The sequence below is a fragment of the Hemiscyllium ocellatum genome, chromosome 21 (genome assembly GCF_020745735.1).
Source record: "Hemiscyllium ocellatum isolate sHemOce1 chromosome 21, sHemOce1.pat.X.cur, whole genome shotgun sequence".
Lineage (NCBI taxonomy): Eukaryota > Metazoa > Chordata > Chondrichthyes > Orectolobiformes > Hemiscylliidae > Hemiscyllium > Hemiscyllium ocellatum.
The window spans coordinates 47,519,997-47,535,199 of record NC_083421.1 but is presented as its reverse complement, the minus strand read 5'-3'; the positions used below and the strand labels follow the sequence as shown (position 1 = coordinate 47,535,199).

Sequence of the window (15,203 nt, the reverse complement as noted above, 5' to 3'; positions counted from 1 at the left end):
CTTTGTCCACCTCAGTCCAACACCAGCACCTCCACAAAAGCTCTGCTAGAAAACAATATAAAAATGAAACAGAGTAATCAGAGTTCAGGAGATGATGAGTTCAGTACAGAAGTACAAGCAGGCTGAAGACAGATGCTAAATCCAGAGGCTGATATCAAGCAAATGAAGGTTGCTGTAGCTTTTTGTTACTTGAAAATAACATTGGAGCCACACCAATTCAAATCATCATAAGCAAAGTTGAGAAGTTTTTGAAGACATCTACCAGTTTTGGTCAAGATCGAGGCCATGTAACTCAGGTTGGTGTGTGCTGCTGTTGGCTAAGCATCACAATAAACATAGAGCACCCTGTAGGAGGAGAGGAGCTGTAGTTCGTCATGATGAAGAAAGTGTACTGAAGGACTTTTGACTGAAGCTGATGACATATTGCAGTATTAGCATATGTCAGCCTGCAAAGCTTCGAACAAAACAAAAAAAAACTCCAAAAATGGAAACTTGTAAATCACTGGTGTGGGTTGTCACCACTGGAAAGTGTCATATGTTTTTACTACCAACAATGGACATGTCTTGCAGTACTGAATATATCCATGACACAGCCCACATTACCTGTTTGATGCTGGAGGACGTAGAGTCAGAAAATCAGCATCAAGTCTAATAGAATTCGAAGATATCAAGCAGCAACATTTTCAATCACTTACACAGTAAAAGGTTAATAGACAGTGATACTGAGCATACAACAGATGGAAATTTGAAATAGGAACATAACTCACCAAATACAGATTAATGCACAGCTTGTGAGTGCGTGCTTCAAATATATTTAAACTGGCAGAGACAAAACATTTGTGCTTGATTGCCAAGGAGATCAAAGGTTAAAGGGAAAAACAGGAAAATGGGGTTGAAAAATCTATCAGCCCATGATTGAATGGCCTAATTTCTGCTATGTCTTAATGGTCTTATTTGTTAACTTTACTTCCACAATGTTCTTTAAAGCTCCACCCCATTCCATTCCAATGCCATATCCATCCCACCTCATTAACCTACTGTGTATCATCCTTATTCAATCCCTTCTTTCTATGTCATCCCCATTTACCATTTCATATATCTTATGCACCCCCTCCCATACCTACTAGATAATCTCCATGCCATTCCCTTCCCTTACAGGGCGCTCTATGTTTTGTGAAGTGGTTTTGAAAAAAAAAGTGCTATCTGTAACTGTGGGTAACAATTGGTAACTTTAAAACTTGACTGTAACATTCAGTACAGACTACACCTATGCACTCCTCACCAAATAACCAGATACACCTCATAAAATGACTAACCAAAACACTCCAGACAAAACCTGCAATTTAATATTAAAGATTTATTAAGATTTTAGAGAATAAAAACATAGTTTAAATTGTTCTAATAAAAAGCAAAGGTCACTATTCTTCAGTGAGATAGAGTAAGACATGTGGAAGCGATTAGAGGACTGAACAGACTGCAGACCACAAATTTTCATGTCAACATGAACAGTACACTAATGGTTTGTTCAACTTTTCACAGGTGTGCACAATCAGGAATAAAAATGAATAATTATTACTTTTCCAACATTCCACACAGAATCTTTATTAGCCAAGAACTTAGTTAGTTCTCAGCTTTGCCCATCTCAGAAGTAGCTTGGAAGAAAAATGCAGATAACAATTGACATAGTTGTACACTGAGATGCAAGGATGTCTTTTGACATTCATCTCAGCTTCAAAATTTTTAACTGACCATAAATTTAGCCTACATGGTCATTTAAGCCACATACTCCCATATTTCTCACTGCCATAAGATCCCAGTCTCATCCATGAGGCCACGTGCTTCCCCATGGCAGACTGTAGTGGAATAAAAGGGAAAAAAAGGAAAGTCCAAGGGCTAGTTAATTGCACTAGTTAAAAGCAGTGGCAAAACTCTGAAAGCAAGTTCACTGCCTGCCCTTTCAGGTGTGTACAGAATGGTTCAAAGGGAGGAAACCTTTCTACTCAAGACTTATAATATGCTACCACCTCTCTGCAATTTTTTTTCCCTACTCTCCTTTAGGCATACCTCAACTAATGGGGCAACGATTCTTTTTAGACCTCTACTTAAGATTGCCTGGTTATCTCATAACAGTGGCTTCAAAAAGACACGTAAAAGCTTCATATACAATGCACTCTGCACTCAAGTTGTGAATATGATAACATAGCTGCACCAAACCAAAAACAAAGGCTGTTACTCTTCATTTCAGTACACTATTGATTATATATTTAAAAAGCTGTACCTAGTAAAATTTGAAGCTACACAATATATGTATGTGAATTGTAACTGGCAAAGCAAAAGCAATTGAACTGTGATTTCATATTTTGACCCTCATTCTAATAAATTGAATTTAAGAAAGTATTACATGGCATTCTACCATCTTATTGAAACCACTATATTTGTAATAAGTGCTCCTAAATTGGTTACTGAAATGTACTCTAATACATTTACACAGGCTTCCATTTTTCATGACCAACTGCTATAAAATCACAAGCACGAGGTCATTGATTTGAACTTACATTCTCCTTAGAAAATGATCTCGTAAAACAGAGATATCTTGTGACCTTGGATTTAAATAAGCCGTCCTTCCAGAGGTCAGCATCCAAACCATCTGCTGTTTGTGAAATCTGTAAGAACAAGACAGCATGTGCAAATATGAGGTGGGATAAAGCTGATTCATGTACAGCGAGTTTTGCTACTTTCCCTAATTAGCACTGACTGTATCATACTGCATCTCATTAAATCATTCCATCAGACATTGTACAAAATTATTTACAAAAATGCTTCTTAAAAAAATACAGTCTTCAAGGGCACAGCTGCCTCAAGATACATTGCAAATGGTTTTGATAAGGAATCTGCAAGTTTTACAACATTTGTGGGCAAGTAGAATGGATGGTGCTTGGCAATGGTGGAAAAAATTACCATATACTTAAAATTCAAACCATGTCAGGGAATGCTTATATTGTGTTATGTTGACAACTTATGAAACAACATAGGAGAAAATAATGAGATGTGCTAAGAATGGTTTTGCTTCTGACTACTGTTAGTCACCAGTCTTGAAAGCACAGTTTACACAATTGACAATGGTAATTGCAATTTACACACATCAGACTATTCATTTTGAAATGGAGATGTTGTAACGTGGGTAATCTCAATTTACAGTTATAGTACAATTAACACGGTCCACCTCAAAAATGAAACTGAAACATGCAATCTTTCTTTAATCTGGAAAAGAAAATACTTTATTCAATTTAAAAACTAGATTTGGTTAATACTCATTAGTTAACACAGACAGCACAATTACATCTACTTATTGAAACATTCAAACTGAAATTGACAGATATATGAATAGGTAGGTAATAGAGGTAGCACAGAGAGAAAAGGTTTTTAGTATAGAAAGGCATCATGTTGGTGGGCTGAAGATCCAAAACAATAACACAAGTAATATATTCAAACAAAAATTTGCCTTTTTATACTTACAGATTTTCTGGAAGGAAAATTAGTGAGAAAGGGGTATATGTTATCAAGGGAGCTATTGACAGGGAATTGCAAAGTTTCACAACTTCTTTAAAAAGGCTTTTCAATTTTAAATATCAAAGTGAATAATATTACAATTGCCCATGTTATATTCCATCTACCACCTTGTAACCATTCACTTAACATGTCCACATCTCTGCAATCTGGTGTCTGCCTCACAAAACGTATCATCAACTAACTTAGACAAAGAAACAGAGTAATCAGTAATTAAGGGATTTTCATTATTTCTTAAGATGCCAGCATCCTTATCAAGAACTGCATTTGTTGCAGTCCAGGGGAAATTAAAAAGACAAAGCTAACTTTCGACCAAAACCATCTTGAGGAAAAAAGGAGTCAGAGAATAATGATGAATAGAAGTTTATCTGAGTAAACACAAGGATGTTGTAGACTTGGTATTTTATATACACGCACAAAAAATGATTTGGGCCTTGTCATGGCTGCCTCCTTGCAAGGTTTAATGCTGCTCCTTTCATCTTTATTTGGCATACAATGCAGTAAGTAGTGAGAATGTTAACCAATAAATCAGACTACTGGCAACAATGTGAAAAACTGCTTAATGAAATGAAATTAAATGAAATGGAGGAGTCACCTGCTTTGGTAGGAACAGGCAGGTGCAGAGGTGAATACAATTTTCATTCACCCAAGCATGGAGCACAAAGAGAGTTTGCTATTGGCCAGTGAAGCCTAATCTGACCAACTTCCACTTCAAACAATCACGAATCACTGCAAACAGTATGCAAGCAAGCTCAAACAAACAACCTCAGCCATTACATTAGTGGCAAGTGGAACTAATAAGACAGTGTTTCAAATATAGCTTGCACAATGCGCTCAATGCTCTGGCACTAGGAGTTTAAAGTATTAAACATGTATGCTGGAAGGCTGGCTGTTCTGGAAGGGAGTACGCAACAAGTTTGGGAACCTCTGCTCTAGCCTCTGCTGAGACTACAGATACCTGAAGCATTCGCACACACTAATCATTTTCACAAAAGCACCCAACATGACATACATACTTTAGGGTGAAACTGTCAAAGCAATGGTTTGATAATCACACTAAGGAAATTCACTGCCTGTTACAGCACAGTAACATGAACCAAGCACCAAATATACAATGCAAACCAGGCCACTAGTATCATTTTCATGCACAGATATACAACTTTGCAGAAATAGCAGCTTCCATTATTTAGAACACTGAGCTGCTCATTATTTATTTCATTTCAAAAAGGTCTACCTTTATTGTGAGTCTCAGAAAGAGACCATTTACATTGATTTGCAAAAGAGTGGCAGAGACACATTTCTGCCATTCAAAGGAAAAGAAACCAGCAAGATCAAGATTATTTCAATGTGAGGTTGGGAGGGGGGGAGGGAGGAGCGAGAGAGCGAGAGCGAGAGAGAAAGAAAGAGAGAGAGACACACACAGACAGAGACACACACAGACAGAGACAGAGAAAGAGAGAAAAATAATGTCTTAATACTGTGCAATATTTCTAGTGACTTCAAACAATTCCATGCCCAACATCATCAGTGACAGGCTTAAAACCACCATTATTTCATCTCAGTATTATATTTGTTAAAACAACTCTCTCAACTAACACAACCAACATTTAGAACACCACAATACACCTTGTTCTTCACAGCTTCACTGGACCGACAGCTCCAGAGACTACAAAGGCAATTTTGCGCTAAAAAAAATCCAAAAAGTACTTGTATTAGCAAAATGGAACTTTTAAAAAACAATCAGAACTCAAGATTGGTTGAATGAAATGACTGAGTAACCTTAAGCATTCCTTTACAAAGGTACATTCATTTCTGTACTTTAAATAAAATTTGTTTGCAAACAATCCAAGACGGAGACTAGTCTACTTAACCATTTTCACAAGGAAAAGAACTACATAATACTTCTTGGGGAAGCACCATTCTGATCAGCCTTTTGGAGTTGCTCATATTTTGCACAATTTCTGCATTTGCAATCACAGTCAGCACATTTTCAGGTATTTATTCCTATTCCTGAATTACTGATGACTGATATAATTCACATGGACAAAGCATACAAAATAAATAAAAGACTGTTACTCCAATGTTTTGCAGATGGTACATTATCATTTGTGCAATTTTCTAGATTGAGTTATGTCCATGCAGTGGCAGGTGAAGCTTAATTTAGATAAATGCAAGGTGCTGCATTTTGGTAACACAAACAAAAGTAGGACTTACACAGTTAATGGTAGGGCCCTGGGGAGTGTTGTCAAACAGAGAACCCTATGGGTTCAGGTACATAGTGTTCCATGAAAACTGCGATGCAGGTAGACAGGGTAGTAAAAGGTGGTGTTTGGCATGCTTGTCTTCATTGCTCAGACCACTGGAGTATAAGAGTCAGGACATCATGTTGCTATTGTTCAGGATGCTGGTAAGACCGCTTTTGGAGTACTATATACAGTTCTAGTTGTCTGCTTTAGGAAAGATATTATTTAGTGGAAAAATTTACAAGGGTATTACTGGGATTGGAGAGTTTGAGTTATAAGGAGATTGAAATGTAAAAGTAGGACGTTAGTTAAACGTACCTCCTAATTGTCTAGGAGATTGAAATGAGACTGGATAGGCTAGGACTGTTTTTCACTGGAGCATAGCAGGTTGAAGGGTAACCTTACAGAGGTTTATAAAATCATGAGGGGTATAGATAAAATGGATAACAAAGATCTTCCCATCCGAGGAGAAAGTTTAAAACTAGAGGACATCAGTTTAATATTTAAAATGCACCCTAGGAGCAACTTGATCACACAGAGGGTGGCTCTCGTGTGTGGAATGAACTGCCAGAGAAAAAGTGGTTACAACATTTGAAAGACATTTGGACAGATGTAGAGGAATATGGGCGAAAGGCAGGCAAATGAGATTAGTTTGGAAACCTGATCAGCCTGGATGAGTTGGACCGAGGGCTCGGTTTCCGTACTCACTGACTCCGAGTGGCTGGCTAGCATGACTCTGGAGGTGTTGCCATGGTGAATACACCAATAGATAAATGATAGTTAATTGCCAAGCTTTGTTTAAACTTAAGCCAGGAAGGCACTTGTGGTATAATGGTAGAGTTCTTACTTCTGGGCCAAGGTTCAATTTCCACCTGCTCTAGGTGTATAATAATATCTCTAAACAGGCAGACTATAAAATCTGTAGAATCAAACTAAAAAAAGATCAATTTAAGCTAGGCAGTTATCAGATAGGACAATCTCTTGATCAAAGGCATTAACCAGGAAATAGCCATCAACTATTTTGTTTAGTTGGAACATGTGTAATGCAGCGACATGTTCTGCTTGTCTACAAAGAACAGGACCCTGCACATTAATAAATGTTGTGAACGCAACTGACAAGTCTTGAATTGTTTCAATGTCACGATTTAACTAGGATGAGTGCTCCAATAATTGTATCCCACTTTTCCACAAGACATCACAAAATACACAAGTTCCCAATTAGATCAGTAAAACAACAAACTTGCCCAACTGACTGCTATGCAGGACTGAAGCAATTCATACCAGCTTTTGTCACAAACATGAAATAACTATATTCATTGTAATGAACTCAATTTTAACAAACAGCAGAGAAAAGAACAGATTCCTAATCCCCTACAATGTGGCTTAAAGCAAAACTCTTCAGTAATCTCAAATATACATCCACACAATCATTCACAACGAAGCCGGATGATTTGGCATAGATATCAGGAGTAGGGAAAACAAAATTCTGAAGGGGATCAGTGCTGAATCCTCTACTTTTTATCATTTACATAAATGATTTGGATGTGAGCATAAGAGGCACAGTTAATATGTTTGCAGATGACACCAAAATTGGAGGTGTAGTGGACAGCGAAGAGGGTTACCTCAGATTACAACAGGATCTTACCAGATGGGCCAATGGGATGAGAAGTGGCAGATGGAGTTTAATTCAAATAAATGCGAAGTGCTGCATTTTGGGAAAGCAAATCTTAGCAGGACTTATACACTTAATGGTAAGGTCCTCTGGTGTGTTGCTGAACAAAGAGACTTTAGAGTGCATGTTCATAGCTCTTGAAAGTGGAGTCGCAGGTAGATAGGATAGTGAAGAAGGCGTTTGGTATGCTTTCCTTTATTGGTCAGAGTATTGAGTACAGGAGTTGGGAGGTCATGTTGCAGCTGTACAGGATGTTGGTTAGGCCACTGTTGGAATATTGCATGCAATTCTGGTCTCCTTCCTATCAGAAAAATGTTGTGAAACTTGAAAGGGTTCAGAAAAGATTTACAAGGATGTTTCCAGGGTTGAAGGATTTGAGCTATAGGGAGAGGCTGAACAGGCTGGGGCTGTTTTCTCTGGAGCGTCGGAGGCTAAGGGGTGACATTACAGAGGTTTACAAAATTATAAGGGGTATGGATAGTGTAAATAGGCAAAGTCTTTTCCCTGGGGTGGGGGAGTCCAGAACTAAAGGGCATGGGTTTAGGGTAAGAGGGGAAAGATATAAAGGAGACCTAAGGGGCAACCTTTTCACACAGAGGGTGGTACATTTATGGAATGAGCTGCCAGAGCAAGTGGAGGAGGCTGGTATAATTACAACATTTAAGAGACATTTGGATGGGAATATGAATAGGAAGGGTTTGGAGAGATATGGGCCGGGTGCTGGCAGGTGGGACTATATTGGGTTGGGATATCTGGTCGGCATGGACGGGTTGGACCAAAGGGTCTGTTTGCATGCTATACATCTCTGACTCTGTATAGGACTCTAAATAGTCTCAGATTTCAGCAAAGATGATATACTCTTATTTGCAAAGCAATGGTTATCCTTAACTTAGATACTTGCCCCAGTGAATTTGCGATACATTCCCTCCAAATTCCACAGCACGGACCCAAGGTCTACATGTGGCAGTGGTTGAAGAAAGTGAAAGTGATTGCACCACCGTGTCAATTGGCATGTACAGAGCCTTGGAGTGGTGCTTGGCCACAGAGTGATCTCTGGACATAGCTCTTTTCTTGCTGGATTTCATTTTTTAAAGTTTTCTTGGGATTTTTTGCATGAGAGGAAGAGAGAGAGATGTTTAATTTTGACAGCTCTGGAGATCTTTGGTTGCACAGCATTGCAACAAACTGTAGCTCAACCAAACACAAGGCTACCATCAGGCAGTCTTTCCTTAACACAAAAGATTCAGTCTCAAAGTATCCTCCTCAGTACTTCAAAAAATAACATTTTTATTTAAGGTGTAAGACAGTGTAATCCACTTGCCTTTACTCTCCTGATATTTCAGGTATAGAGCAATCCAACTTCAACTCCAGTTTACAATCCAGAAAGAAAACATGCAAGTTTTCTTACAAGAGTGCGATTCATAGCACACTCGGAATTATTCAGCAAATGGCGCCCAATGGCAGAATCACATCTAGTATCGAACACAGTTTAGAACCTTTGCAAGAATGGGCTGGTTGGTACAGTCAGTATGTTTGTGCTTTGAACAGCCAAAAGGGATCTATGCATGGTACGATTCACCAGAGTTGGAAAGTATGGTCTACTTATGCAATGCCATGCCACTGAAATCCATATACTATATTATTCATTAGGACTACAACCAACACATATTGTGGCTTGACAACAGTATCCTGTTAGCTTTGAACATCACTCATGTTGCTGAAGCAGAAAATCTGCATGAACCAGCAAGCTTCACCTGTTGCTCCAATTCAGAGATACTTTATCCTTAAAGAATAACATTTCCATTACGTAGATAACAAATTTGTTATTTTTAAATCAATCGCAGATAAACACCTAAGAACTTCCTTACATCTTCTACTGGACTTCATCCTTTGCCTAAACGTACCCTTGAAACTGAGCACTCGAATGTTCCTTTTTCTTCATAGGCCAGTTGAGAAATCTGCCAGTCATTTCTCTACCATGGACTACTGCAACCCTACTTTTACTGGGAAATTTATGCACTGGGATTCCTACAGTTCCAGTTGTTATAAGGTTTGCCTTGTAAATAGCACCTAAACCATTTGCTCATCGTGTAAGATTGATGCTGAAATAGGGTGCAACAAATCTATACTGTAGGACAGTGGCTAAGCTGATCAGATCATTTTTTGCTATATCATGCAAACTCGTGAACAGGCCAAAGGCTACCATTTTCAGTTATAAGAAGTGCCCAGTCTAGCTGAGGTATCTCAAAAAATGTGAGCAACAGGTGAGGGGAGGCCTGCTGTTTCCTGCTGATGCTATACAGTTACAATATAAGTGGTATTTGCACCTGCTGTCAAGCCCAACACTATTCTGCCTATCACACTGAAGTTGTGTGGTATATGAATTTCAGTGTTCATGTGCCACTACTTGTATAGGCTATACGTCCGAAAGACTGGTGAATCACACTAAACAGTTTTCTCTTCAAATAGTTATAACAGACAAGGTACTGACTATGCCCAATCATCCCATTAACAAAATCCTATACACAGTGTTCAACATTACATGTGATTCATAGATAGAGCAAATTCTGTCCAACAATCCTGGGTGTGCTAACAGGTATGCAGACATCCAATTTGAAATGGTCAGCTGGACTCTCAGAATAGCATACTGCAGGCACTGGAAGCTACATATTAAACAGGGTCCTGTTCTTTACAGTCTACTTCACATGAATATAAATGACAGCCATATTCTGGTTTATTCCTCAGGGCAACGGTTTGACTAATTAGGATCAACATATCTGTTTAAATCTAAGCCACATTTGAAGTCATCATGTAACTGGTACATTCTCCACTGCAATGTTACAACAATCAACAACCAACCAATCAGCATGCTCTTTTGTTTCCTTTATGTTAGTATTTTTGTAAATTTTCCCAAGTGCAAGATCAAAGGTATCAACAATGTGTTTTCTTTCAGCAATATTCAGCTAAAAGCTTTTTAAATACATTATAGTTTTTACTTGTTGTGCAGCATCCAGGTCAAAGATTGCAACAATCACACAAGATTTAAATACTCCTTCTGTAACAAAAACATAAAGCAACACTGACTAAACACTATTTCAGTAGATAACTTTTTAAACTGTAAACTGTAGAAAAGATTAATATTTACAAACAACTTAAAATCATTATGGTTATATTTTACTTGATTTTCATGAAAGCAATTCAAAAATGATTCTTATCTCCCATATAGCTGGCAACCTCTAATCCACAAACTACAAGCACAAGTGCGGGTTACTCTGAAGATCTCTCCCCTAAGCCGTTGTTGTGTAACTTTTCCAGCTTTATGGTATCGGCCTCTTCAATTTGAGTCCATGCTTCCACTTATAGTTTAGAGATATGTAAAAGACTCACTGCTTCCATCTCTTTCTCAGATTCTTTTTGACTGAATGTGCAATGTCAGTGATATTTTTAGGATGACCTGCAACCAGATCATACAATGGGTTCCTATGAGCGCTTCCCTGTCAGTGTCCAGGGTCACGGCAGTGAGAATCACATTAGCCTTGCAGGAATGCTGGTTATCCTTTAAGCTTCCAACTCCTTTCTATCTTGAATAAGAGAATTTTTAAAAAGTTTAACTATCTGTAAGCATGACATTTCACAACACTTTCCTGGGATTTTGGAGACTAACGTGAGCCATGAGCAAAAATGCTTTTGCCATTGTATTGTTTTGCACTACACGGCATCATTTTCTCAGTAAAACAATCTGGGTCTCTCTTTAATCTGCATTATTTAACATACCTTGCCAACCTGAAAAAGACCCATTTGGACCCACTCTCCACTTTCTGTGAAACAACCAATCTTTTCTATCCATGTCAATACGCTAGCCCCTCCACCATGCACCTTTACTTTCCAGAATAACCTTTGGTACTGAAGTTTAACAAATGCCTTCTGGAAATTCAAGAACAGTCCGTCCACTGCTTCCCCTTTACTCTCACCACATTACCTTCACAAACTTCAACAAATTGGTCAAAAGTATTTTATCTTTTACAAAACAACGCTGACACTGCCTTATACTCTGAATTTCTGTGAATTTCTTTAACAATAACTTCTAACATTTTCCCCATGATTGACTTTACGCTGGAAAGAAATCGCAAGTAGTGCAGATTCTCTAAGTCAGAACAAAAACAGAAATTGCTGGAAAAACTCAGCAGGTCTGGCAGCGCCTATGAAGAAAAATCAGAGTTAACATTTTGGGTCCAGTGACCCTTCCTCAGAATGGCAGGCTTAATAACAATGCCAGGGGTGGATTTAAGTGCATGGAGAACAGTCAGTTCAGGGAGAGAAAAGGTTAGAATGGGTAAGGAGGGGACAGAGAAATTGAAGCAACCAACGTCACATTGATAGTTCTCAATGAACAGATCGAGTACATGTACAAAGATCGGGGGGGGGATCTAAGATGGCAGCGATCTGAGAAGATCACACTGCAGAGCTCTGCATCGCAGCAGGAGCAGGATGGTCCTTTAACCCACCCAAGTCAGGTCATCAGGATTTCTTGGGGCGCTGGAAAGATTGTGGAGCCTCAAGAAACATTTAAAAATTGACTTACCTGTATTTTCAGCTGTCCAGAAATGCCTAAAAAGGGAGGAGGAGCATCTGAGGCAGGGCCTGAAGCTCAGCCTGCAGCAGCCTCGGAGCCGATTACTCTCCAGGACCTGGTGAACCAGCTCTCAAAATCTCGCGAGATGTTGGGGAAGAGAAGCTGGCTCCAGTCTCTCTCATGCTGCAGAAGCATGAGCAACAGCTGGGAGACCTGGAGAAGAGGACGGATGAAGTGGAGCGCAGGGTCGCAATGGTGGAAGCTGATGCCAGTTCATTCAAGGAAGAAATCCAAGCCCTGAAGATGCAGGTTCGTAATTTGCATGACCAAGTGAATGATCTTGAAAACAGGGGCAGGAGAAAAAGACATTCGGATCATCGGTCTGCCTGAGGGTAAGGAAGGTGAGCAGCCTGCGGAATTTGTTGAAGATTGGCTTCCGAAATTCCTTGACTGGAGACTGGCATGAGAGGACTGAAGATAGAGAGGGCTCACTGGGTGGCAGCACAGAGGTCAGAACTGGGTCAATGCTCTCGTTCTTTCCTGGTGCGGTTCCATCATTACCAGGATAAGGAGAGAGTCATGGAGGCTTCCAGACTCCAGGGGAAGGATCCAAAGGCCCTAATTTATGAAGGGTCTAAGATCATGTTTTTTCAGGACTTTTCAGCGGCAGTGATCGAGAAACGAAAATCGTATGATGGTGTCAAGAGAAGATCGAAGAAGCTTGGGATACAGTACTCAGATATCCGGCAGTGCTTCAGATCACCTTAGATGGATCCATGCATCTCTTTGACACTTCGGAGAAGGCAAGAGACTTTGTGGGACAAACTAACCTAATTTAAACAATTGTAGTATGCATAAATATTGTTGCTTGGGTATGCATTTATCATTCTGTAAAAGAAATGGAGGAAATCCGGTTGGAGTATTGTTTTTCCCCTTTTTTTCCCTCTATTGATAATAATTTGGTTCAAACTATGTCTGGCGGTGGTTAAGATGTACATTTTAAATTTCTAAGTTAGGACATCCCAAAGGATGGGTGAGGTATTTATTCCCCCATTTTTTTTAATAACAGAATTTTTTTTATTCATATTGATATTCTATGGGGTGTTTATTCTTTTTAGCTTGTGCTTGCGATGCAGCTCTAGCTGGGCGAAGTGAAGGTGGTTGAGGGTTAGATGCCTATTTATGGGCAGTTCGGGACAGGTAGCTCCCCCCTCCAGGCAGGGGGTGAGTTCACCTACTCAGCACTATTGGCACTTTATATGTTGGTTTGTTTTCTGGTTTTTGTTGTTTTTTATTTTTAATTTTGTATGTTTGTTAAATGTTATGGTTTTAGTTTATGTAGTTTTTATATTTGGTGGACCATGTGACATTAAGGCTCAGCAATTTATGGTTCGGGTTCCTCCTCTCTGGAATTTAAATGTAATTAGAGAAGATTATGGCTAATGATTTTATTAAATGATTTACCTGGAATATCAAGGGAAGTCACTCACCAATTAAGAGGAAGAAGGTACTCTGGAGTCTTAGAAAGGAGAAGGTGGATATTGCTTTGTTACAGGTGACACATTTGGATTACAAGCAGCATCTGAAATTACAGCAGAATGACTGTGACCAAGTTTATTTTTCTTCATTTAATACCAGAAGTAGGGGAGTGGCTATATTGGTAAGGAAAAATCTCTCATTTAAATTGTTGGAATGTATTAAAGACACATACGGGAGGTTTGTATTTCTTAAAGCCTTGATAAATGGGGAAGAATATGGCATTTTAAATCTTCATTGTCCCCCAGCTCATCCTCTTAAGTTCTTGGTAGATGCTGTTTCTAAACTGAGAAGTCTCAAGTCTCGGCACATCATTATAGGGGGAGATTTTAACTGCCTCATGGACCCCACAGTAGACAGGTTGCCTAAAGGTCCCTCGATACCCTCGGCACAAACTAAACAGTTAGTGTATTTGTGTGGGGAATTAGGATTGGTGGACATCTGGAGGTGTCTCCACCCTACAGGTAGAGATTTCACGTTTTTCTCCAATCCGCACAGATGTCACACAAGGATTGATTTTTTTTCTGACCCCTGCGGTAACCCTGGATCTGGTGGCATCCTGTACAACTGGTAATATTGCCATCTCTGATCATGCTCCAGTGTACCTCATGGTTAAAATTAAGGATGTTACAGTGGAGTCAAGGTACTGGCGAATGGACAGCAAGTTTGTGGAGTATTTCTCTAGGCAATTTCGGGCATTCCTAGACATCAACATAGGCTCAGTTGATAGCACATCTGTTCTCTGGGAAACTGCCAAAGCATATGCCAGAGGGTTAGTTATTTCATATTCCACAAGTAGGAAGCAGAAGGGTGAGCACAACATCTCCTTGAAGCACGGTTGAAGGCAGCTGAGAAGACCTATTTTGACAGACCCTGGTTGGTCAAACTACAGAGGATTACGGCACTGCGGTCTGCACTAAATTCCATGCTCATGCAGACAGCAAAGAAGGGGCTGGCTTGTGCAAAGCAAAGGTTATACGAACATGGCGACAAGCCAGGCAAAAACTTAGCATACCTTGCCAGAAAGAGGAGTACCCCACAAACCAACACAGCGATTAGGGAAGGGTCTGGGAATCTAACATGTGATTCTAAAAAAATTAATGTGGTGTTCCAGAGATTCTTCTCTAAGTTACATCAGTCGGAGAATTGAGAGGTGAGGCTGGCCAAAATGGAATCCCTCTTTAGAGATCTGAAGCTCCCGGGTGTGACTCCTAAACAGCAGTCCTTTCTCAATGCCCGATTATCAGAGCAAGAAGTGCAGGAAGCTGTCAGGCAGCTTCAGAGTGGAAAGGCGCCCGGTCCTATAAGGAATTTATAAGTATACTGTCAGGCCCGATGCTGAATATGTTTAATGATTCATACAGTCATGTTCGTCTCCCACCATCTCTGAGAGAGGCCAATATTTCACTTATCCTTAAAAAAGGGAAGGATCTGGAAGACTGTGCTTCATACAGGCCCATCTCACTCTTAAGTGTGGACTTTAAGATCTTCTCTAAGGCTCTTGCGTTAAGGCTGGAGACTGTGTTACCCTCTATTATTAAAGAGGATCAAACGGGCTTCATAAAGAGTCGCAGATCCTCTAATAACGTTAGGAGGCTGCTTAACGTAATTC

The 15,203-nt window shown here is 39.6% G+C and overlaps 1 protein-coding gene across 2 annotated transcripts in view; it reads right to left on the bottom strand.

The window, feature by feature from the left end:
- The window catches only part of mvb12ba (multivesicular body subunit 12Ba), a 171,043-nt gene that overhangs the window by 130,871 nt on the left and 24,969 nt on the right, over nt 1-15,203 (bottom strand). For both annotated transcript variants that reach the window (XM_060841079.1, XM_060841080.1), the window contains exon 3: nt 2,556-2,663. In XM_060841079.1, coding sequence (XP_060697062.1) covers nt 2,556-2,663 — 108 coding nt within the window. The remainder of the gene's footprint in view (nt 1-2,555; nt 2,664-15,203) is intronic.